This window comes from Anopheles arabiensis, chromosome 2 (assembly GCF_016920715.1).
Source record: "Anopheles arabiensis isolate DONGOLA chromosome 2, AaraD3, whole genome shotgun sequence".
NCBI lineage: Eukaryota > Metazoa > Arthropoda > Insecta > Diptera > Culicidae > Anopheles > Anopheles arabiensis.
This window is the reverse complement of record NC_053517.1, coordinates 100,602,163-100,629,214: the sequence shown is the minus strand read 5'-3', so window position 1 is coordinate 100,629,214 and position 27,052 is coordinate 100,602,163. Positions and strand designations below refer to the sequence as shown.

Below are 27,052 nucleotides of genomic sequence, written 5' to 3'. Positions count from 1 at the left end.
TCAGGGTGGTGGACCAGACCCTAAACGAAAATTCACAACCATACAATTCATAAATCGTTATTAGCCGAACCAAAAAGAAAAAAAAAACCTTCCGAGCGGAAAGGAGACAAAACCATTTTTGCACGAGCCACCTTTTGCTAATATTGATGTTCGATTCATTTAAATCATTTTGATGGCTATCAGGGACGACCGAGCTTACAAAAACCGATTGTTGTTGTTTTTTTCTTTTCCTTTTTTTCGCGCAAATTATGCACAATTATGCTCTTCTGGCTGCTATCAATTTCATGCCCTATCACACAACGGAACGCTATGGAACGGTTTTTCCCTCTTTCTTTTTCGTGTGTGTGTGTGCAGTAATAAAACAACAACAAAAGTGAAACGAAAGCGCGTGTAAATTGTTGCTGCTCTCGTCATGCTTCGCCCGGTTCTGTTACAGCACCTGCCAGGGGGCGGTATGTGTCGCCCAGTGTGTGTGTTTGTGTAATAAACAAGGAAACGGACCCAACCGGAGCCCCCGAGCACAGTCACTAAACACGCATTTGGGCAAGTGTGAAGTAGGAGTATGATGTTTCATTCCTCCCAATTCCAGTGGGGCCTCACGATTTTCTCACAAACCCACACATACACGCACAAAGTTGTCACAAACAGCTTTGCCAATCACACTTACACAACCAACCCCCCCCCCCCCAAAGGCTCTAAAACCACAGCTCCATACACGGCCACCTATTGAACCGAAACTGCGGTCCTTCGCCGCCTTCGTTTGTTGCCTCGTTGCAGTGGGAAAAGCGTCACAACGGCGGTGGGCTTTGTGAAAGCATTCTCCGCCGGGGCCAGATTTTCGCAAAACCTCACCCTGTGTGAGATGGTCGAGAAGCTACCATGCCGTAGCCCTTTTTTCTTCAAATAAATCACAGAAAAACACACGCATCAACACAATTGCAAACTCATTCCCACACTTTTTTGGCGAATGCAATGTCTGCGCAACCCCACGTCGTTTCAATGGCAACCTGTGGAATATGCCGTCGACACGAAACGAGCAGCAGCATCAGAATCCGTGGGCGAACAACACTCTAGCTTCCGCGCGCGTGAATGCGAGCAATACCACACCCCAAAGAAAGCGAACAGAAAAACTTTGGAGCAAAAGGACACTGTCAAGGCACGGTACAAGGATGCTCCCAACCACACACACACACACAGAACGACTCACAACATATATCGAGCCGCGCACAAATCCAAGTAAGAGCTGGATGGATGGCCGACAATGCCCCGGGAAGCAGCAGCATCGGGACGAGATGTATTGCGTCTGACAAATGTGCGTCTTCTCTCTTTTCGTTTGTTCAAAAGGAACCAACAAAAAAAAAATCGCACACACACAGTTTGGGCAAGGTTTTTCCACCCAGTTTCCCTGACCCTACCTACAGGCAGTCACAGACACACACACACACGAATCGGACGTCCGGAGACACTGACCCGGACACACGGGCTGAAGAGTTTGTCACACTGGGTGGGGGGAGGATGAGGCCGAAGAAGCACAAGGACATTCTCCTCTCCAGAATATTCGGCCGGAGCGAAATACAGGGCACGCACACACGCACGCACACACACGAACACCACCCCAACCTGACGCAACAGGTGGATGAGTGTTATTTTTTGGCACAGACGACACGGACACAGACAGGCAAAGGGCAATGCTGGGCACCGATCGAAATGTATCTTCGGCACGCTTTGATACGCAAACTGCTGCGGCTGCTGGCTGCTCTATCACAATTGTTTTCGCTTTTCATTAACGCACTGTGCGTGGTGGAAAACACACTTTTCTTTTGCCACACACACACACACACAAACAGGGAAAATTAATCGCTCGTTTGGCTCACCGTAACACTGCTGTTTGCTCTTTATTCGCGTTACAAATTTTCCCCTACTCCGATAAGACACACGCGCGGAATCGAAAGACACACAACGCGAACGCGCCTTTGATGAAGACAACGATGATGCGGGGGGGGCTGTGTTTCGGTTCAAGGTTGTGAGGGACACAAAATGCACACTCACGAACGCACACGAAGAAGAAACAAAAAAAACAACACCAAATTCACGCGTAGCCAAAAGGAATTTCGATTGCGCGCGGTTGCAAATGTTGGACGCACGCGATTTTCCACACACAAAAGACGCACACGCGCTCGCTCGCTCGCCAACAAGCCACTGCACACTACTTCCCGATAGTACCACGTGCGGCAGGCGACTGAAAACGGTTCGCGCTCGGACCTGGCCGGGCCATGGGCCGGGTGTTATGTTGTTGCGCTCTCGGCTTTAACACACAGCACGACGCTCACTCCCTTGTCTATTGCGCGTTGCGGCGCTCACTAACTCACTAACAACCATCCACCAGCCGATGCGCGGGGTGCTGTTTGATTTGGATTTGATGGGCCTGCGGGGGAGGGGTGGCGGGGTGGCAAGTAGCTCACTCGCCACGAACCGTTTTGTGATAACGCCGGAAGAGCGAGAGAGACAGAGAGCAAATGCGAATTGCGAGCAAATCTATCGGCGAACGAAACCAAGTGGCAAACTTGGGCTGATAATGGTCTCCTTGTGTGTGTGTGTGTGTGTGTGTGCTACGTCTCTGTGTGGCTGTTCGAGAAGCCTGGCCGTGCCACGCTAGGTGTGTGAGTGGCCAAACCAGAGTGTTGCAGAGGGTGGCGGCCGTCCCAATGGCTGCTGAGAAAAGCTTCGCTGAGAGCGCCGAAAATAGCTCCCGACAGCGCGCAGTTCGGGAGCCAATTCAATGTCCCCCGCTCTCGATTGATTGTTTTCTAATGATCACAGAATCAATGTGTGTCGAAAAGATACACGTTTTGGTTGCAATATTAACAACACAACGTCAAATTATTGGTCTTAAACTTACAGTTTTTGAAATGGTGCAATAATCTTACAACAAAGTATGAGTGTGTTGTATTATCATTACAATTATTAATATTGCTTAGCAAAATGAATAAAACAATAATCACCGTATCAGTGACCATCCCCCCTAAGTCACTCACCAAAGACTGACTCGGTCACTCAAACGGACACTCAACACGATTTCAACCCCCGACACTCGCGCGCCACTCAGCAGAGGAGAGAACGGTTTGTGGAATGACACCCCGAACACTTACACAAACACACACAAAACCCCCCGTTTTGGGAAGGCAGCGTTAGTGTGCGATCTATTGGCACCGTCCGCGAGGGGTGGTTGGGTGGGTTGGGCTTTGTGGTGTGTGCCATCGGATCGCGTAATAAATTCATAACTTGCCCTTACAATGTAACTATTTGTTGACGAACGCAAATACAGTTGCTCTCTCTCTCTCTCGCTCTCTCGCTTTTTCTCTCTCTTTAAGTGGACGCCTTCTTCTTCTTCCTTTTGTTCATAACACCCACCAACACCGCTTGCAAACCACCCCACTTCCCAACCGGCCGGATTTCAATCAAACCGTTTGGCGATGCTTGTTGACTTGGCAACCATGACCAGCCGCGCGCACCCACACTCACACGCGTTCGCATTGGTGATAGATTAGAAAAAAAACAAAAGGGGGGGGGGTGGAAGTTAAGGTGCGGAGAGGGTTGAAGGAGTAAGTTGGGGCCGCGTAAGATGTTGCGGTCCATTTCTTTCGAATGCTGCTGTGTTTGAATGAGCAAAGCACCGGTGGAGCACTCAGTTTTCACGACCAACACACACACACACACGCACACACACAAACGTAAAACAGATGAGCGAGCGAGTTCTTCAATCTGTTCGGCAGGTTTGCGATTGCTGATTATTGGCCACTAAACAGGTTGATCCGTCTCGCTTTCTCGTGTCGCTTCTCGCTCATCGTGCCTTATCGTCGTTTTTTTTTTTTGGTTCGTCTCTCGCTCTTGCTTCATAACAAAAAGCATAACAAAAAATAGACACACACATACACAATTCAAACGACCTACACGATTGTCTTTGATTCAATGGCAGCAATGGCCTCTTCCTCTTTCTTCCCCTTTGCGCAAAAGACGGTCAAAGCGCGTTTGCCTCCCCAACCGTTCGTTTGCTATGTTATCTTCATTTAACTCTCTTTCTCTGTCCTTCTGTCTTTTTCTCTCCCGCTGTGTATCAATCTCCTCTTATCAATAAATTACCCTCCCCCCCCCCAAACCCTCCCTCCCAGATCTCCAAAAGAATTGGTGAAAACTTTGCTGCAGGAAAAGCTTTTTTGAGCGTTGGAAACACGATCACTGGCGTACCAATTTCAATTTGCTAAGACAATTTGCTTACTGACCCCACTCCACCTAACCCACCCTCACCCTCCCAGATGGTTTGAGAAAGGTAAGTGCAAGCAAGAGGAGGCCGTTTAGCGGGCCTTTGGCCGGCAATTTGACGTCCCCCGTATAAGCGATCAAAATGCGCGCGCGCGCTCGAGAGCTCTAACTCATCGCTTCCTCCACTGGCGACGACAATGGAAATGCGGTGGTGATGATGCAGAAAGATGAGTTCCCTACCCCCACTGTTCTCCCCTCCCATCGGCATCAAATGTGCTGATGATGTTGCGCTCTCTGGTGATGCTGTTTGTTTTGATGACGTACGACGGTGGTGTGGTGTTTTGTCGATTGTTTGGGCTATTTTCTGTGTCTCCGCCGGTTTGGTCGGCCTTAGCGGATCGTGTCGTTTACGTTGGGACAGAGTTGTCGAGTAGAGTTATTTAAAAACACAAATCGCATTTGATCCATTTATTAAGTGGCTGTTGTTTGTTTGCCTTTTTTTTCGATTGTTATTGTTGTATCGCTAGAGCACACTGTTTGTACACGGCGCTTGGATTGCTGCACGGAGAGTGCTGCTTGGGTAAATAGCAGGAATGCATTCCGGTGGTGATGAAACAAATCAATTTCTTCTGTGACATCTGTTGCTTGGTGCGGTTTCTTCTTGCTGCGGTATATTGTACAATGCTGCCGTTAAATGATTGCAATAGCTGTGCAATAACTCATTTTAGTGTAAACTTTCGCAACGACGCAACGCAAAATGTTGTCGTTTAATCCTCTGACGTCTTTTAAATATTTAATTTCGCGCTTTATTTTTCAAGTAATAAGCATCACAAAATTAGTAACCTCTGCAGGAGTTACACCGTTAAAATATGATCCTTTTTAGTATCCTTAGTAAGTGGATACTTTTGGGTAGGCATGACTGAGCCATCAATGGAGGCGGATGGTCATTCACTAAAAACCAAAACCCAATGAATGGCCCGTGCCGGCGTGAATGGAACCTCTTACTCACGTGGGTTTGACACATGCCATGAAGCATTTGTTACATCTTTCACGGGCGAAAGATTGATCCATAACCCGGCCCCATAACTCCATAACTGACGTCAAATGACGAATGGATTGGTGGAGTCTTTTTTTCTGTTGCGAATCGACTCGCTTACAACACACATGGCACTTGTTATTTGACCCATTGTGACAGACAGACACACGGTCTAGCCTACGTTTGTTGTTACTTTATTTTTTAGTAAAGTAAACCGGGCACATGTCGTGTCAACAAAAACATTTAAAGACTGACGTATTAGATATCTAAATAGATGATCCGTGCTTAGGGGATTCTGTGATCAAATTCTTAAATTGCCGATTTCTAAGAATTAGGCTTAGTTTACCACGAGTCCTACAGTTAGTGACGAACTTGTCAGAATAAAGATAAGAACTGAGCCCTTAGAGGAAACAACAAGAAAATAACATTTCACAAGTCCCATTCCAAAATCCTCAATGTAAATAAATAATAGTAAAACGAATTGTAATAGCAGTAGTAGTAATAAATAAGAATAATAAAAACAAAAATAATATAAATAATATAAATATAAAAACAAACAAGATCATATCTAGATCACTGTTTGTAGATAAATACAGTTAGTAGACAAAATACGGACTCTCCCGTCTGCTCTTCAACACCGCCCTGCAAGGAGTTATTAGAACTGCGGGGCTAGTGCACAACGACATCTGTAGCACGATCTTCTAGCGGTCTCTCCAATTTCTTGGTTTCGCAAATGACATCGACATCATCCGCAGGACAACAGCGAAGGTGTGTGAGGCGTAAGACTCAAATGTGAATCAGCAAGAGTTTGATTGATAATCAATGCAACAGAGACGAAATACCTGCTTGCCGGAGACTCAAACCGTCTGCGAAGCGGTGTAATAGTTGACGGCGACAATCTCGAGGTGGTCTGCTATCTCGGGACAGTCGTTACTTCGAATAACGACATCACCAGCGAAATCCGGCGATCACCACGCAAATATGCAGGGAATTCGTGCATACCATGGGCTTCGCCGACTGCTGAGAGATCCAAAAGACTTCGAGCCCTCACGAAATGTGAGATATATCGAACATTGATCGTCCGGTGGTCCTTTAGAAACACTAGTCTTGGACCTTCCTAGCGGAGGATACAAACGCTCTAGGCATGTTTGAGCGACCCATCCTCCGGACCATCTTCAACCAGTGTGTTCGAGCTTGGCGCCGAATCGAGCATCCAGACGGTGGCGAAGGTTGTTATGTTTATGCTTATGTTTATTTGTCTATCGATGGACAATAATGCCATCTCGAACCATTTTAGTAATGTTTTACAATGAGTTCTTTACAATGGATTACAATAACATAGAACATAAAAATGTGCACTATGGAACCAAATTTAACACAGAAACACGATCATTAAACTCAGTTGGCAAAATCCTCGGCTCAAAAGCGTCACTGACAGCGTTGAAAGCACGGCACATAAGTAGGAACGGGTCAGAGGAGCCAAATTGCGTTCTACGGTCGTCGAGGGCCAACATTGCCCGAGTCCGGAGCGGCCTGGCCGGAACGTACAGGTTGATGGCAGCCAGTAGTGACGGAGAGTCAATACGGCCGTCGAGAAGTCCCGTGACGAACGACAACCTGGCTTTTCGTATACGCTCTCTTAGGGTGGGTAGTAGTAAACACCTAGTCCGGTAATCGAGCCTTTGGTTCCATGAGCGAAGTGCAAATCGTGAAATTTTGCGCTGGATTGATTCCAATCGAGCTAACGGACGCGCTGCAGTTGGCCACCATACGATATTTGCATATTCCATCAACGACCGGATAAGTGAGCAATAGAGCGCCTTGGTGCAAGGTATATCATTAAGCTCGCGAGTCATATTGATAAGTAGTCCTAGCATTCTATTGCTGGTGGCTACTACGTGATCCAGCTGATCCTTAAATGATAGTTTTGTATCGAGCAAAACACCTAGATCCTTAACACATAGTTTTCGCACCAAGGACTGTCCATCAAGCGCATATTCATACAATGATGGGCAGCGAGAACGACTGAAAGTGATGACTTCACATTTATGTGTGCATAGGGATAAAGCATTACGGTTGCACCAACACTGGAACTCATGCAAGGAAGTTTGCAGTCGGGCGTGGTCTTCTGGTTCACGAATAACACGAAAAAATTTCGCGTCATCTGCGTACAGTAGATGATTATCAGCCGGAAGGATCAATGTCGCGTCGTTGATGAAAAAAAGGAACAGCAAAGGACCCAGGTTGCTGCCCTGCGGGACTCCAGAAGATGCATGCACTGGACTTGACATGTACGGGCCTAACTTCACAGAATATTGACGATCTGTAAGGTATGATCTAAGCCACATTATCATAGGGTTTGGGAGACCAAGTATGTCGAATTTCGCTAGCAAGATGGAGTGCGATACACTGTCGAATGCTGCCTTGATATCCGTATAAATAGCATCTAGTTGTAAACCGTTATCGATAGATTTATGGCATTTGCTAACAAATTCTAGTAGATTAGTCGTTGTAGATCGCCTGGGTACAAAACCATGTTGATTCACACTAATATAGTTGCAGGCCGAGGTTATGAGGATACTGGACTAATGCACCACTAATGTCCCACCGAGACCTATCGCGCGATCGGGTGTCTCCATGGATCCTGGTTGACAGCTCCATATCACGACGACGTGCTCTATTGTGATCAGGTCAACAAGAGAGAGACAGAGAGAGAGAGAGAGACAAAATACGATCAATCCTCATTACAATTCAATCGAAATGCAATTAACGAACTTCAAACTCTAAATGAATCGTCATGAGACGCTTAGAGTTTGTCAGTTAGGCTAGACTAATCCAAGATTCATAACATCCTTCCAACATCGAGTAAGAAAGCCAGTTCAAGGATTAAAAGTAGTAACCAACATCGAAATAAATGCCAACTTCAAGATTGGTGACATCTGGATCGCAGGAGGGCTTAAAACAGCCGTCCAAAAGTGTCCGTTTCTGCAGAATCGATTCATTATCGCCAAAGCTTTCAAAAGAGCACACAAGACGCTTGGTGTGCGCCGCAGACCAAGCCTAGCTGCTAACCGATGATATGAATATTTGCATTACATTATTTGCTGTAAGTGCTTTCGTGCGAAGACCAAATTTCCAAATCACCACGCGCACACACAGTTTACGAGCACTAAAGGGCCTACCAAAGGATGACCAACGTGATAACGGAAACTGTCTGGCAGGAATTGACTTCCAGGAAGAATAGTCCGAAGCAATTGACATACTTCTGCGCCTCCCCCTTCGGTTGCGCAAAAAAATAAGGTTTGATTACATTGTGACATTGATCCCAAAACCTTCCGGGAAGCGAATCTCATTCCGCTCGGAAGCCACAGGAAAGTAGTGCGCTGCTGTTGCAAAATAGCGAACCACTCGGCCCCAGGCCACTATGGCTAACAAACCCCACATATACACAACATGACCAGAAGAAATCTATTACATTATAACAGGAAAAGAGGCACAACAATCGATTGCAAAACTCACCTGGAGTAGCTGGTATCGGTCAGGTCTTTCGAATGCGTCGTATCATCCGTCGTGTTCGCGTTGCTACCGGCCACCGGTGGGTCTTCCTCGCCGTCCGTATCGTAGCCGGCGGCGGCCGGATGCTGCCTGCTGTTGTCACCCGGGATCAGCATTGCATTCGCCTGCACTGGTGCGCCATTCTGGTTGCCCGCAACAGTTGACGCAACCGTTGCACCGGCCGGGTGTGCCCCACGTGCAGCTTCGACACCTACTACAGCAGGAGGAACGAGACTGAGGCGAGACTCGTTCATACCGACACACTGTCTCAGCCCAGCCACTCGTCTCGGCCGGGTATGGTTTTACTGTCCTTCTACCGTCGTTTGTCGTCGTTCCTTTTTTTCTTTCTATTTCTCCCCCGGTGTCTCTACACTTCGATATCTTGCACAACGACTCGAATATCGTTACCGCAACTCACACACACCGAGCAAGTCCGGCGACATGCGAAGCAGCGCTGAGACTCCTCACATGCAGTTGATTGGCATTTGGGTTACACTGCAACGGGGGAACAAAAAGAGGGAAGATAAAATGATTAGTGTCTCCGATATGGTTTGCTCCAAAAAAAGAAAATCATGTAATTGAAGGTGATGCGTAGGGGTAAACAAACAACCAAAGAACAAGCACAAGATGTGGACGACCAACCACATCCTAGGACTTCCGAGCAAACCGAACCAACCCGAACGTTTTGATTAGAACACCAACTGGGCGCTCTGGTGGCTTTTCAGTTTTCCATTCATCCGCCCGGAGTTAAGATCGTTAAGCTACCGTACCGGAGAACTTGGTGGCAGAGGGAGGGGGATGTGTGGTGAGTCGCTAATATCAGGCACAGTCTAAATGAGGACACAGCGAGCGGCAACAATTGGACGTCGGCGGCAATCAGAGGCACATGCCGTACCATACTGTGCCGTACGTATATAATCTAAAGCCAACCGCGCAAAGTGCCTGACAACCGGGGTCCAGGAGATCTCAGCGCCTACCCCTGGCCTCAAACAAGCTCAAGAAATCAGCATACCACCGCTCAAGGACCATCTATTTACACCCATACACACACGTACACAAGAAAAACAGTTTCCAGTACGTATTGTGCCCGATATAGAAAGCTAATCGTCGCTTGATATCTTAGAAAGCACTCGGCGTGTTACGTCAGTTGGTGGGATTTTTCGGGGGAAGTTTACCTCGGAACCTCCCACACTTTCAGCTAATTTGAAGTTTACAAGTCTTTCCCCGTGCATGCCCACTGGACAGCAGCGGATGATTGTGATTGTACAGGAATTCCTGTCCCTTCCTGCGATATTTGGCGACCATTTGTTTTGCGCCACTCCAGTCACGTACACTTGCTGGCTTACCGATAGGCTTTACATTGTGTGTATGCGATTGCAGCGGAGAGTGCTGCTGTGTGGGCTCACGGTTTCAAACAAAGATGTACAACATGTCACTACAGCAATCCACAACAGTACATCGGTCATGTGAGGACGACACGAGACTGGTAATGGATGGATGATTTCTACACAACTGAAGCATTTCTTTAATTCAAAATTTCCGTCTCGACATAAGCCTACACTTTTTGACAGTTTTGAGGAAGGCTATAGAAGGAAAGTAATTAATTCTTCGTTCGAATTATACACTAAATAGTCTGGAAGGTATGCAACTGTGCTTTTAAGAAACCAATGACACGGAAAATGATTTAAAAAAACTACAACATATAAATCAAAGCCGAATTTCCAATACAAACATTCTGGCAAATAAAAACTTATGATTTTTATTCATTAGTTATGACAAGGAATATGAGCGCTTTTGGTAGTGATGACAACCAAAAGAATAGTTCCATAGTCCATTGAAATTAATTTTGATTATGCTATAAAAAATCTTCATCTTATCTTCATCATGAAAACAATCTGCAGAAGACTTGATTTACCGAAACGATGATTTGATTTTCACTTCCGCGAAGGTGCACTTCCCCGAGGACAAAGCGGCAGCATTTTACCATAGGTCAACAACTTCACACGCGTTATTGTTGTTTCCCGGGTAAGGTCAGCGGAGGACAAAACCGAACCATAATGGTAAGATAAACAGAGCCCTGCTTGCTTGCTTGCTTGCTATGGGACATCCCTTGAGGGCATACAACCTCCTACCTGTGATACCCGTCAGGTTGATGCTTCCTACACACAAGGCAGCAGGGAAAGACAGTGACTCCATGCTGCCGTGTGACTGACCTGTCCCCGTGTACCTGGTGGTAAGTGGCCTCAAGACGCACTATCTCTGGCGAGAGATCCGAGATGTTTTCTCAGAATTTTGAAAATTCTGAGTGATTTTAACTACTAATACATTTTTTAAAAAGAATGCGGACATGTAAATCATTTCAAATGAAATTTAACAAACGCTCGATAACTATAATATAATGAAATAATAAAGACAACATTGAACCAATGAAACCATCATCCAACATTGCCCGTTTCCCTGAATATGCAGCAGTTGGATTTGACCGACCAACAAGTATGTCACGGCATACTGCACAAGCACAGACAAACCCTCAGCAAAAAGGCAACAGGAAACACCCTCCCTGGACCTACGGGAGCGAACGGGGCCGACCACCAACAGGTTGGAATATGACCGATATGGCGGAAACGGTCAGAAACTGGCCAGCACCCTATATGTGTTGTGGTGGTGTATTGCTTGCGCACGTTGAACGAAGCGTGACCCGGCCGGCCGCCGTTGTTTACTACCACCCGACAGACAACGCAAGAGTGACCGACATTAGGCAGCGGGACATCGGAGAAGAATCAAATTAATGGGAACATACCCCCACACACACACACACCCACACACACTCCCAAGCAAAAAACAAGCAAAATCATAAATAACAGTCCGAAGAAAGGCCCGGCGGTAGGTGTATGATGATGCGAACTAGAGAGACGCGAATTTGACTCTCCCGCTGGGGTAATATGTTTATCAGTCGTTTCTAATTTAAAGGAAACCCATTTTCCACTGCAAATTGTGTTACAATAAAAGACGCTTCTGGGCTGTGGGGGACTGTGGTGCGAGTGGGACGACGACTGCCTATTTGCAATAAACCCCCCATTACGGGTGTATTCGTCAGAGTGTCGTGGGTTTAAAAATAGTTAAAAATACTTAATAGTTCAACTGATTATCCACCACATCATCCCGCCAAAGTCATCCCACCAGTACTGTCTCTCTTTCTCTCTCTCTCTCTCTCTCTCTCTCTCTCTGTCTCTAACCGCAGACAACCACAGCGGCATCCAAAGAGCGCCTTTAAACAGCCATCGACAGATAAGTGCACGGTCGCAAAACGGCATTAACTCACGCAAACGAATGATGATTGAAAGCTCACATTTGTGGCGTCATAGAACCTTTCAGTGCTAGCAGAGCAGTAGTAGCAGCAGTAGTAGTAGTATTTGTAGCGCTGTTTTTCACAGTTGTAAGAAGCAACACCAACAAACTAAATCAATGGGAGCAAAAGGGAGAACCTTCAGGGTTTGGCTGACTCAATATCCATCAAACACATGTCGTTACTTTTTTTTCTTTTTTTTTTGCTCTCCCTCGACCCCATTACCAAACTGTCCCAATGTCGGTTGAGCCAAAAATCACGTACGACTTGTGAGTCGTAAGATAATGGCTATGGTAAAAAATAAGGGACACATACGGGAAGGTGCTTTATGGTGGCAATGAAACTCTCAGTGGATCGCAGTGAGCCACACGAACATTGTCGGTCAGCTGTCAGACGCTACTTTTGCCCTTGACAGTTGCAAAGTCACGCTAGCTAGTGAGAATAATTTTCAGAAGGGAAGTTGAATCATCATTCCAAGGTATTCTTTCCGGTTCCATCATGCCCAATATGGCTTGGATAATGTTTTTTTCAACGACATCCACGATTCAGTTTGCTCTTTTTAAAAGAACTGAACAAGAACGAGAACTGCCAAAGCAGTTCAACGTTCATATCTTTCTTCGTTCAGTTTAGATAATGGTTTAGTTCAGTTCATCGTTAGATTTTGTCCATCGTTCAGTTCAGTACATCGTTAAGTTCAATTAAATGCTCAGTGCAGTTCATTGTTCAATTTCATTCTGTTCGTGGTTCAATTTCATTCAGTTCACAATTCAATTCAATTTAGTTCATTGATCAGTATAGTTCATACTTCAGCTCAGTTCCTTGGTCATTCAATTCAGTTCATTGATCAGTACAGTTCAAAATTCAGTATAGTTCATCGTTCAGTTCAGTTTATCGATCAATTCTGTTCATCGCATAGTTCAGTTCTTCGTGTAATTCAATTCATTCTTGAGTTCAGTTTACCGTTCCGTTGAGTTCATCGTTCAGTTACGTTGAGTTGATCGTTCAATACAATCGTTTAAATCTGTTCATTATTCAGTTAAATTCATTGTTTTGTTTCGTTCAGTTCATTGTTTAGTTCAGTTCAGTCCATATTTCAGTACACTTCATCGTTCAGTTTAGCACATCGTTCAGTTCAGCACATCGTTCATGCTTAATATGTTCATTCGTTCGATTGTTCGTCCATTTGTTCGGAGGGTTCAATTCAAACTAGTTTTAACCAAATACATGAACTGTACTAAAATAGCTAGGTGAACCCAGTTCGTTCATTTACCGAAAAGAACGAACTTACCAGTTCTTGGCGAACTGACTCATCCCATCTCTAGTGCCCACTCGAAACATTCAAACTTGATTAACCTTTTTCCTTAATGGTCAAAATCGATTTTAATGTTTTTTTAAGAACAAACTGGCCAGACAATCGCTTCGCTGGTCAAACCGATGCATATTGAGGCCAACGATTTGCCAACTGAACTTTTGCTGCACACGGCATGCAATGTGCGACGCAGTCACACACACACACACAGCAACTTCTCACCTTCCCCAACAACTTTGCTGGAGTTTTCACTTTAAAACCATATTTGCAAATGCTGCAGAAACCCTACATCCTTCAGCGTCAACCAACTGACGTTTTCTTCGATTTCATTTTCGTCAATCATCGAGCGATTCGAATTACGCACATGCAGGCACACGCCACCTCACTGCCCCACCGTCGATCGCAGAGAAGAGGGTTAAGTTCACTTCACTACGAACAGGTTAAGGTACTTCCAGTTCTCCTTTTTTCCCTCTTCTTCCTTTGCCACACTCCCCACAACGCTTTGCGAAGTTTTCCACGCAGTTCGCACGAAGGTTCCTGCTCGTATTTCTGCCCAATCTAATTCTACACAACTTCCATGCCTCCTGTACGTTGCCATGGGTGCTATGTGTCCGTTGCCCGCCATTTGCCACACTGTTGTGGCCTTTTAATCACACACCAACACAACACTTTTAGCACGCCCTTTAGAGACCGATCAATTACTCCAAAGTTTACCGCCCCCAGTGCACTGGTATTACGCGGTGGCTAAGCGGAACTTTTCAATTAAGTAAATCATTTCCTCCTCCGCCAACCGATCGGAATCAATACATCCTCGATGCCGGCGGGATTGCAATTGTTACACATACACACATACACAGGATCTCTTAACTTTTCGATTCGCTTTTTTGTCCACATTTTCTTACGTACGTTCCAGCACACGAAACAGTTTCCACCCAAATTCCGCCCCGTGTCGTTCGGTACTGCCTTCCACTGGCCTTCCCCACAGCGTGTGTGTGTCGCTTGGGGCTTGGAGGGCTTACCACCCCTGCCCTTCTCCTTCCACAAACTTCACCATATCCCCGTCTGGTCGCGCACACACGAACGCACCAGCATACTTAACGGGCTTGCCTGACCCGCTGACGGTTTGACGCGCTCGCGCGGGCTGGCTGGCAAGGGCTCCAATTGCTTTGGTTTCAGTTTTGCCAGCGATGCACGTTTTGTTTGGTAACGGACGCAGTTTGTCCCCGTCACTGGGGACAAGCCTTTTGCTTGATCCACCTCGAACCCCTCTCTACCTCTCACTCGCTGGTTGACAGAGCAAGGGCAGCAGAATGGTTTTTACACCTTCCACACACCACAAGCAAATCCACCTTACCATTTTAAAAGACGTCACCCGAAAATGAACTTCCCGAAACAAAGGAGTAACTTGACCAGAGGGAAGAAAAGTCGTCATTATTTGCAGTTAGTAGGTCTAGTAGCAGTAGTTGTAGTACTGGTATTGCTTGGAATTTCCGACACACATTCGGTGTGCATTTACATAATGTAATTGGTGTTTACACCGTACACTCTCTACAATGTTGCTTTCGATTTCACAATACAAAAAGGTAGAGTAAAAAAAGGCAAATAATTTACCTGAATGCAGGCTGTAAATTGTAATCAGCCCGATCAATGATTCCGTAGCCTCTGGGAACTGAACCTGACAATGTAACACACAAGGAGAACACATCCAATGTAATCAATGGAATGCGCAAACCGTCCAATCCCGAGAAGCCGAATGGCTGTTTTTTTTCACGGAACACACGCACAGTCAGTGGGAAATTGTAATTTACTCCTGTGAGTGTGGAAATTAATTGCACAGTTTCCAGGTAAAATGTTGTGCTGTCAAAACAACAAGACAAACAAAAATGGCGAAACTTGAAGTTCCTGAAACTGGAAACTGGAAAGGGGAATGATTCCTGATCCAAATCCAGAACAGGTACTGATTATGACTTTATACAACAAGATTCTAGAGATGATGTATAACCAAGTGACTTTTGTTCTAAATTGTTAACCGTGATCTGCTCGAATGCTGCTCGAAATACCAAAAATTGTAGATTTGTGTGTGATAAATCGTGTTGAAAGCGCAAATATTTCGTGTCTGCGTATGCATGATCTTCTTCTATCGCATGATCACGGCGTCCAATTAGTTTTACATGCATTTCGTGCGGCGTTATTTTATGAAAATACGGTGTTTTACACATATATTACTATCTTACGACCGATTGGACACATTATTTCCTATAGGACAAAGAAGAAAGCAACGAAAAAGCCACAACATAGTCGATTTTAAATGGCCTGTCCCAGAACTCTCTTAAACTGGTGCAGTTTAAGGGAAGTTAAAGATTCCACAATAAGGAAAACAGCTCGAAAACCCGATTTTCGAGCTCGCAATGTTAATTGAGTATGCAGATTTGCACTAAGTGGTGGACTACTTAGAACAAAACTAAAATTGCTTAAAACTAAAGTTGGCGAGGATGTTCCTTTATTGAACGCGAGAGTAAGTACCAAGCGGTCCGTTTTATTTCATGTTTCTTCTATTAAAATTGTAAAATATCCCAAAATAATAAAAAAAACTAAAGATGGTACAGGAGGACAAGTTCTAATAACCGAAAACATTAAAGAATATCGTAAACTTTTTTCATAGTATTACTGACTGTTGACTTCTTTCATACAGAAAAGCGATTCAGTTTCACACTCTTGATTCAAAAAAAATATCACACAATGTACTTGTCCAGGTATCTAGACAATGTTCAAGTTAATAAGATTCACAACTGTCTAAAAGCCATAATGTAAGTCAGGTGTGTTTCTCCCGTTGATTACATATCAAGTTCTAATTTTAAGTTCCCTCGTACAGTCGTCAACTCGTACAACTTAACCACATGTCCGTCATGGGTTCAAGCCCCGAATGTAACGTGCTCCCATTCGAAGGACTGAATATTCCGCTTTGGTAATAAATAAGTCACTGAAAGCCGAGCCCACTAGTGGTACAGGCAGGCCTTGACCGACAGTGGTTGTGTGGTGTCAAAGAAGAACAAGAAGAAGCAAAGTCCAAAAGCAGAATATTCAATCTTTTATACTGATATTGCACAGTTTTGTCTATGAAGAGTTCTCGTAGACACGGACACGGAAACAAGTATAGAAAGCCTACATAAGCCGAAAGAAAGATACAGTGGAAAATGAATTTAACACATACGTGGAACTCTTGATCTACAAGAACTTGAACTAAATTACGTATCACTTATTCGAGTGATATTTATCATAAAAAGCGTACTAATCCTATTTGTTTTAGCACACCAAACCAAAAAAAACGAACGCTATTCCTTTCACCGATAAAAGGGAAACATAACATTAATTAGCGCCGCACGGGTGCAGCGGAGATGTCGTTGTGCTCCAGAAACCAGGAAAAAAGAGCGAGCGCAACAACAAAAAAACTTTTCAATCCGGACGTTGATTGCAATTAAACAAACTCACACCCACAATTCCCGGGAAATATGTTTTGCGCCGCATTATTATCTCACAAATGAAAGCAAATTTGCCAAAGTGCTTCACCTTTACCTTCCACGTAGTACTACTGGCGAGAGGTCAAAAGCACACACAAGGTTCAGTTTGCAGGCCCGTTGTGCAGTCGCTTCATAATCAATCAAGCCTACCATTTAGGACGAATTAGGCCGCATGTAGCAACAAACGCGCAAACAGAAAAACAACATCCTAGGAAGAGTTGTAGCTACGTGTGCGTTTGTGTTGCGCTATTCATCCTGTTAATTACGAAAATTAATACCGACATTTGTAGCGCGGAATGGAAAATGTAGTGCGCGCATGCGAGAGCATAAAAACTACGCCACATGGTTGCACACATTTTTTGAATTATTGATTTATTCCACAACCGACGACTGCTCGATGCTGCCATTTCCGAACGAGCACGGGGGCGCGCACAAACACTGCTCGAATATGCTGCAAAACCCGATGGAGCGAGCTGCCAGATGGCGCTGCCCTGTCCTGTTCCCGACAGAGGACGCTTGCTGACGGGCTGGAAGTGGCGTGCAGTTAAGTATTTTTTCAAATGCAATGCAACTAACGGTGGCGTAATATGCAATGCACAGTGGGGAGGGGCGTAAATGTGCATTAGAAAAAATAAAACACTATCGCGAAATTTATTCAAATACCCCACACCAGTGTCAATCAAGCGCAAACACCAATACACCTAATGCAGATTTCGCGCGCCCAGTCCGCCAGTCATCCTGAGGGAAGCTGAAGTGGTACGGGCGCAGGGCCACACCAGAGGGTGTAAATGTACATGTATGGAGCGCAACTGTAGCAAACCATCCCCCCTCCCCCGGAACACATACATCCAACGGGGTTGATTCAGTGTTCTTTTTGTTTTTTTCGCGCTCTCTCTCTCTCTCTCTCTCTCTCTCTCTACTGTAATAAATCGTATGAGCAAATGTGGTCGTCGGAATGGCATTTTGTTTTGTGGTAGTATCAACGTCGCAAAAGGATGTAGTTGTGTTGAGTGTGGTCGAGAATAGCCCGCGTTTGCCGTTAGAGCCCCCTATATGTGTGTGTGTGTGTGTCTGTGTGGGTTTCCTGCCACCATTGATAGCCGTATAAGAACGCTCGATAGACGCCAACACCCCGTACGCAGAGACGTGTCAAATGGAAAACAAACAACCCAGCAGCAGTCGGTACAGTGGGCGAGATTTGCTGTTGAAAAATAACACGCGAATGGGATTTAAAACTTGTGTAGTGAACAACTGCAGAAGCACTATTGAATTCGCAGTAAGGCATTTAAGTTAATTTTCATGTACGAAAGCTCCTTTTCAAAATAGTATGTCGTATTTCTAAGTAGAATTTTGATATTTTGATACATATTTCTTCCAAAAACCAGTTAAAATTTGAACCTTTTTTGCTACATGGCAGCTGTAGTTTTCAAGATTGTGCACTTCATTTTCGATTCTAAATGCTGTTAACATTCATTGTAAGTGAGATGTAAAAATTGACGTCATTCGAAATGGTTACAACATCTATCGAGAGTACTTATCGTTGCTAATTTATCGTTACAAATTGGACTAATTTTTCTGCAATAATAGATGTGTTGCAAGGGTGTAAATGTTCTTACTAATGGTGCCAAATAGTCATTGTTCCTTTCTGCAACTCAGGCTAGTAAAAATATCCCCAATATCAAATTATTTTATATAATTTGATCGATTTAAAATCCTCTGTTTCTTCGCGACAAAATTGTTGGAGTAGAGCTTTTTTATCATGATGTTGAAAAAAATCGATGGGACACAGCTGGGGGATGTTGAACCAGTTCGCGGACTAGAGTGTCATACCGAAATTCCCCCAAAATGATCGCATTGAGCTTTGGCGTAATTGCTTGCCTCTGCGAACCCAGTGGATGCGATTTCTGCTTTTTGATATGTTTGTTCATGTTTCCCGGGTACTATTTAACTGTTTGGCCGGTCGCAGCGACCATCCGGGCGAAGCAAACGCAGTGAAGTGGCGACATTTCCCTCCGTCTTCATTTTCAACATCATACAAGGTACAAACAATCTTTGTGGGTATTTCTCTAGCTCTCTTCTACACATTTGCAAGCATCACCTCACAAGAAAAAAAAGCAAACCGTCATCGTGATGAAGCGTGATGTGCTTTAGGTATCAAGCGCGCCCAAAAAATGATTCCAACCAGTACAATCTAGACACAGGTGACGCAATCTGCATGGATGGATTCCGCCACAAACGGGGGTGAAAAGATAGGCACCCCCCGCCCAGGAGACATTTTGATAAGCATTATCTAAACCGAATTTATCACCTTTGCACACGATGTTTCCCCTCGGCGAGAACACAAAAAAGACAAAACAACCACCATTACAAAAAAAGCACCAACTAATCAACCGCATTACAGCAAGAGATTGTGATAAGCGAAAATTAGCCTTGAATAGCAATTTTAAAAACGGCTCGGAAATAGGAAATGCTCCATGACACGCCATCGCAACACAAAAAAAAACCAGACGAAAATGATCACTTAATCACAATAATTGCTCCTGTTGCCAATTCAAACCCAAACGCAATCCCAATGACCAAGTCCCCTCTGTATCAGTGCGCGCGCAACATTAACTGACCTATGGATCCAGCAGAAGTAATCTATTTTTTTTCTCTCTCTCTCTCTCTCTCTCTCTCTCTCTCTCTCTCTCTCTCTCTCTCTCTCTCTCTCCCTCTCTCTCTCTCTCTCTCTCTCTCTCTCTCTCTCTCTCTCTCTCTCTCTCTTTCTCTTCTTATCTTCCTTCCCCTTTCTGATAGTGACGAGGCGCATTTCACCCAACACTCTCACCAATGCATTGCAACAACAACGTTTAACGGGAAGGGAGGAAAGGTCGAAGGGCGAGGGCAAAGAATAATGCAGGGTTTTCCAAGTCAATGTAATTGACTGTGTGACATTGTGTTTCACCGCGAGCAACATGTCAATCCCCATCACTATGATATTTCATTTCCATCATCATACAAGGTTTATCGAGTCAATTTCTTATGTCAATAGTATTTTTCCATTTACAGGGTTTTCCGAGTCAGTTTCGAATGTAAACGTTGTTATTTACCGCGTGCAGCATGTAAATCCACATCAATCTGATATTTCATTTCCATCACAATAATTTTTAATTCCTTCAGCATGATTTTCAACACAACTCAAGCTGGATTGAACGTGACAGTTCTTTGTTATGTGTTGAAAATCATTTGTGAAAACTTCTATTTCATTTTGAAGCAAATACACCATTTGACAGCTGTTGAAAAACGTCTTGGAGGTGATGAATAATGATGTGCACATTCGAAAGTGACTTGGAAAACCCTGTAAGCGTTTCTCCCGAAAAAAAAATCATTTCCTGCGAGATGTTTTTCAACAGCTGTCAAAAGTTGACTTTTGTATCACAATTATATTTCAATTCATCCACATGATTTTCAATACGTTTCAAGCAGGATTAAGTTTAACAAAGCTTTGTAATGTATTGAAAATCATGTACATGGACCGAACTGTTGTGATGTCCATACAATGGCTGGTATTATTGAATCCGTTCGTAGCGGGGACGTTCGGCGCTCATAAGAAATTTTAGTGATGACAACACATTTCTTATGCTCGGTCTTATAACGCCGCGGTGAATAACTGTAGCAATCATCTAGTCCGTTAGGAAAATGAGTGTCAGGACGTACGCCGCCGCTACGAACGGATTCAATAATATCAGCCAATATGTGGTATCTGTTGAAGAATATCTAGCGGGCGGTGAACACAGAGTTTTCTGAGTTAATTTACAATACCAACCACATTTTTTATTGCTTGCAAGATGATTTTCAACAGATGTCAAATGGTGTATGTATATCACAAACATTTTTTTTAGTTCCTTTGCATGCTTTTCAACACATCACAGGCTGACCTAAATGTGGCAGTGTTCTGTGATGTGTTGAAAATCATGTGGAAAAATTTAAATTTCATTGGTGATGCAAATACAACATTTGACAGCTGTTAAAAACATCTTGGAGGCGGCGAATCATGATGTGCACTTTCGGAACAGACTTGTAAAATCCTTCAAATCTGTGCACATTAGAAAACCATTTTCAAATTGGCTTCGAAAACCATTTTCAAATTGGTATACCTTCATCCTTTTCATATTGGTACGCTATTGTAATAAAAATGCATCAAAATGCATGTAAGAATAATTTTGAAAATGTTCCACGAATCTTGATGAGATTCGGCTTCAACCCCCCGGAGAAAAAAACGATGGCAACAGGCCATTGAAATGTTGAAAATCATGCTGAAGAAAGTAAAAATTAACATGCTCAAAATGAAATATCAAAGCGATGTGAAATAACATCTTGCTCGCAGTGAAACACAGTGTTTACACTCGAAAGTGACCCTTGGAAAACCCTGTAATGCCGTAGCGCAATTTGCCGTGCGACTGGACACGGTTCTGCCTACCACAACACACATACACAGACCGGGCACAGGCAAATGGCCATGACTTTCCAGTGCGCCCGGGAATAATTAAGTGTATACCAATCGCCCACTCACACACACATTTCATTAAAGATTGAAACATCAGATTAAAAAGGTAATTGTTTCGGGCAAAGCGGAAAACCGGTGCCCACCATACAATTATGAGTTTCATTCGTTTCCTTATACCAACGACGAAACAAGGCAGGACAGCATATGACTCCCATTCGTTCGTTTGACTTTTCTTTTGTCGTAGAATGCACACCGCCGCCACGGGAGCTGCATTTAATTGCAACGCGGCCAAAAATAATTTAATTTCGTTTTGGTGGAGGTGGGCACACTGGCGATGCCTCCTCCTCCGCAAGGCAAAAAAAAAACGGATGCCAAATCAAAAGAGGATTCTTGCACCCAATGCACACCACCACCCCTTTTTGAACGGGCGATATTGCATCAATCCAGCGTCTAGCCACCCTTTGCCTCGGTCCTTTTCCCTCTTCCCGCCCTGCCGGACTCAGGCGACTGAGAAGACCTTGAAATCTACCTCCACCACCTCCCCACCTGTTCCCTGAGCGATGGGAGTCGAACGAAAAGCAACAACAACAACAACTGCACTGCAAGCACCCACCCACCCCAAACGCCATTGCACACTGAAAGCCCTTGACAGTGATATTGAGGCTGGCTTTAATTGGTATTTGTGCCGCGATGGCTGGGCCGGGTGGGACGGAGAGCCGTTCGTGACTATATTTATATTACGCCGGCCGGCGCAGCACCACTGCTGTTGTTGCGGGATTGCAGTTGCATTTGCAGTCTGCTGATGCAACGTTGCGCAGTGCTGTGTGAGTGTGCCCGCGATAGACACAAACCCTTTCCCCCGCTCTGGTTTCCTCCCTCGCTGTTCAGCCTGTGCAAATATACAGTTCCGTTTTTTTTCCGTCGTTCGGCTGTTGGCTGATGGCGCGTTAGACAATTGGCGATGTGTGTGGCACAGTGGACAGCGACTGTGGGACATAGCTGGCCAAAACTTATTGCAGTTCATATTGTGTACTAGTTTCTTACATTTACAAATCTTGTACAAAATTTAAACTTTGCTAAAAATGTACATTCTTTGAGCAAATCTTTTCGTACAAAATGTATTGCATAAAAATAATTAAATACAGGGTTTTCTTTGACATTTAGATTAAGTCGGTTTTCAATGTTTAAAATCGGCAATCATTGTAATCTTCGATTTGATTCACATCAAATCATCAATAAGGTGACCTTAATCGATGATCTGGAGACCTTTTTAGGACCTTTGGACCACTTGGCTTTCAAAAAACATTTGCTGCGGCCCTAATATATTGAGGGCATTTACATTGTAGCATTAGATCAAAGCTTTTTGAACCAAAGTATGATTAAATCTTATTCTAGATATGCCTGTTGAAATCATTTCTATCGCGGGCCACTTCTGTTAACGCTACGGACCACAGGATGGAGCCCATTGGCTTAAACTACCGACAACGCTACACAAAAATTGGATATTTAGGCTAAAAACACTTTGACTTGTAATCTGTACTGGATGCAACTACAGCTCTGATTTTTGACAAGTTTCAGTCTTCCTCTTAGTCTCATAAACTAATATGATCATGATAAATACACATCATAACATAATTCTATATAATTTTGCTAAAATTGTCAAGTGGTAAATGAAACAGACTAATCACATTGGTTCAGAAGCAGCACTGGCTAAATACTATATCATCATGTAAACAAACAGACTAATCAATATAGGGTTTTCTAAGTCACTTTCCAATGTGCACAACATTATTCATCACCTCCAAGATGTTTTTCAACAGCTGTCAAAACACCACAAAGAACTGTCAAACTCAATTCAGCTTGAGACGTGTTGAAAATCATGTGGAAGAACTGAAACATTATTGTGATGGAAATGCAACATTTGACAGCTGTTTTGAAAAACATCGACAACATCGAAACACTCGGAAAACTCGTTAGAGCTGTTAGAATTGTACCTCGTTAGAGCTGTTAGAATTGTACCTCGTTAGAGCTATTAAAAAGTCGGCTTGTTTATACACAGACACAACATCGTGTTGAGAGATGTACATAAACATCTTCTTTTCTTATTATTTTATATGGTGTGTTTTTTGTTGAAACATTCTGGCATATCATGTTCCTAATCAATCGCTAATCATATTGGGCGCATAATACATATATATTAATAAAAACAAAACCAAAGCGATTGGAAATTCCCTTCCCAAATTAACACTCTTATAAGAATTTAATTACCTACAGGAATGAGTCTGCTAAAAGGCTGCGTTCGGCATGACAGGCTGATTAAAGTGCTCTGTGTTTTATCACACCAATCGCGGGACCGCCCTCTCCTCTTCAATGCCTCAAAACGCAGATCCCAAATTGATCCGTCAAAAATCCCCCGATTGACCCACTGTCCAATGCATTGATAAAACCCTCCACCCTCTCCTCAATCAACCCACCACTATCTCTTTTTTTTTTTCGTTTCTGGAGGCGCACCGAATCGTCTGTTTTGATTGTGCACCCTCCGCTAGACAACACAATGCGATAGGTTAGAGGTCATTTTTGGTCGTTTGGAAACCATGCTGCTCTCTAGGTGCTGCTGACCCACCGATGCACACCGACGGACAGGTGTCAGACAGGCCGCGCGCCCTATGACTCCTGCAGTGCAATACACAACAACAACAACAACAAAACACACGTCTCCCTCTAGCACCAGGCCTACAAGAGAAGCCAACTAGTCCGGTCCCCTTGCGTCCGGGACAGATTTGCATGTGCAATCGATCGTCATCCGCCGGGGGGTGCCGCCAGCGGAAGCTTCCATTCTCTACACGAGATTATGCAATTCCCCCCTGCCCGGTCACACCGTTGTTGCTCAAGCTGCTCTCGTACCGTCCCATTCGATTCAAGTTTCTTCTCCGCAGCCTGGCCTCTCTCAGGGCGGAGGATTGAGATGGTAATATTTAAATGACTCCCCTCCCCCATCAAACACGCAGCTCACAGGCCCAAAGCGTCTGCTGCGACATTTTCGCCATATTGTCTCGCACAGTCCGACCCCGTTCCCTGTTTCTCCCGGCTCTCGATATTGCTCCACACACTGCGGTCGTGTCTTGCCTTGCGTTGGTATGTGTTTGAGGCCCACAGGCCATTGCCGCTAATCTGTGTCGATCACGAACTTTTAACTAAAAATAAACAAACAAACAATTTGAATCTAGCCTAGTGTCTCGGTGCCGCTGTGTGCGCTATTTGCGTCCGTGCGCTCCCTCGAGACACACACACAGACGCACACACAGCCATACAAACGGTTTGTTGGGCGTTTGAAGCCGAGATACACGACACGGCGTCGGAGAAAAACTTGCGAAGCGCCATCGATAAGCGGGCCCAGGCGGCCGAAATATGTGCCGCCGAAAAATGTTGAGATAGGTTGGAACAATTTCGGTATTGGTTTGGCCGGTTTGGACAGTGCGCACATAGCCCACGCACGCACACACACACAGCCGGCAAGATGGGTTGATGTTGTTGATGATGGCGATGGTGATGATGATGGTGGTGGCGAAGACGCGCCACCAATCGCCCATCGAAACATATAACTGACCTTCTTTCCGTGGTTTCGTGTGTTCCGAGGGTCTCGAGTGTCTCTCCCTCCTTCTCCTCCTCCTCCTGCTGCATTTGATGGACGCGCGTTCGGGGTGTGGATCTGTGTGCGTGTAGATTGGTGTGCACAGCGGGAAACAACAATCACACACACACACGGCGGTTGTGTTGATAATGGAACAACCTCCCTCCTCCTCCTCCTCCTTTGATGGACGGCGTGTTGCGGGGTGGCGGGGCTTCTATTTTCTACCTCCACTACTGTAACACTCTGTCACACCCGTATGGGAGAATCGTGCGATGCTTTTGTAGCGGTGCGCTTTCGCAGTCAAGGATTAGCGGAATTTCCGGTTTTTCTTCGTCGTTGTCGAACCGGGGTGGGGGAGGCAATACACACTAAACACATTCTAATCACCGTGACGCGCGCGTTTCGTGGCACACTGTGTTTGCTTTGATGGACACACACACACAATAAAGATAGCGAAACACGGTTGCCCTATTTCGTTCCCGAAGCAGCTCCCGTGAACAGTGATTTCTTCAACTTTAAATGCTTATTTCAATAACACACTGTATACAACACGTAACAATTCACAACGCACCACAAACACACAAACACTACGTTCACTGGTTCGCTCGCTCACACTTCCCTGCTGCTGCTGCTGCTGACATTCCCGGCGTTTTGTGCCGATTCCGGACGATGACTAGTGGCACCGCCACAGTGACCCACGTACTTGGCCAGCTGTGCCATTTCTGTGCCGATTGGCATAACGAAAACACGACCCCTTCCCGCGCGCACACACACACGCCCACGCACACACACGGACACGCACACGGTTGCGAGTAGATTGGGGGTCCCGTAGTACCTACGTAGCGTTACAACTGGTTACGGCAGCTTGAACGGCAGGCAGGGCAACCACTAGCAACAAGGGAGGCGCTCTATCTCGTAGTTTCTATGATTGTGTTCCTTTTTGATACACACACACACACACACACACACACACACACACACACACACACACACTTCCTCTCTCTCTCTTCACCTTTTTCCACTGCCTACTATGCTTCCGCGAACGACAATAGAAGGAAGAAGGAACAAACAAACGAACAGTGGAAAAAACACCACAACACAACTTGCACAACACCGTGTTGTTGGGACGATGATGTCGATGACGGTGGGTGATCGTTTCTTTGTTTCGCCCCACACACACACACACACACACGCACGGAGAATATATCTTCGGACCCTGTCCGCTGCACCCGCACTCCCTTCTTTGTCTATCACAATCGTACCATTTGTTGTTGTTGCTTCTTCTCGTGCAGCTCGTCCTTCCTTCTTTTCTACAATAGCACACACACGCACTGTTATCACTTTGTCACCCCGCACTACCTCACCCGGAGGATCGTTTTGGCGAACATCGGTGGGGGTGGTTAAGGGCAAATTAAACGCTCTGCTCGGTACCGCTCGCCCTTTCGCCCATTGTGTGTGTGCGTATTTTTATTTATCTTCGCAACAACTTCGGAATTTATGCATCTTATCGAGTTTTTACACTGACAGCCGTGTTGCCTGCAGTGTGGCCAGATTATTTTGGCGGTTTTCGGTAGGCGCATTAAAATTTTATCGGTAGTTTTCGGTAGGTTAAAACTCGAAACTTAACTCGAGTTGAAAGAAGTGAAAGCGGGGGGGGGGGGGGGGTAATATTGCGCAAAATTAAAGTTCCATTTCAAAAGAATATGCATCCTTTACTTAGGATATGGATTAGATTTGGTTCAGCGGTTACACAAATGAAGCTCTTACTGAAGTGTTGATCTGAAAATGGTACTAGGAATTCTAAACCAAAGAATAACTAAGATGTTCATTCTTGTTTCTCAGTGGTGGCAAGTTCTTTTTCTTGGGGCTCCACGCGACCGCTTAGGGCCACTGCAATGCTCCATTGGATAC

The 27,052-nt window shown here is 44.9% G+C and overlaps 1 protein-coding gene across 3 annotated transcripts in view; it reads right to left on the bottom strand.

Moving 5' to 3' along the window:
• LOC120896555 (endothelial PAS domain-containing protein 1-like) overlaps window positions 1-26,651 on the bottom strand; it is a 57,034-nt gene extending 30,383 nt beyond the window's left edge. For 2 of the 3 annotated variants that reach the window (XM_040300750.1, XM_040300749.1), the window contains exon 1: window positions 1,875-2,727. Coding sequence is in view for 1 of the 3 variants with exons in the window: in XM_040300751.1 (XP_040156685.1) it covers window positions 8,816-9,105 (290 nt within the window). In the remaining 2 variants the exon portion in view is untranslated. Of the gene's footprint in view, window positions 1-1,874; window positions 2,728-8,815; window positions 9,347-25,117; window positions 25,681-25,712 lie in introns of those variants that run through there. The other variant, XM_040300751.1, reaches the window with a different exon arrangement.
• Window positions 26,652-27,052: the final 401 nt, after the last annotated feature.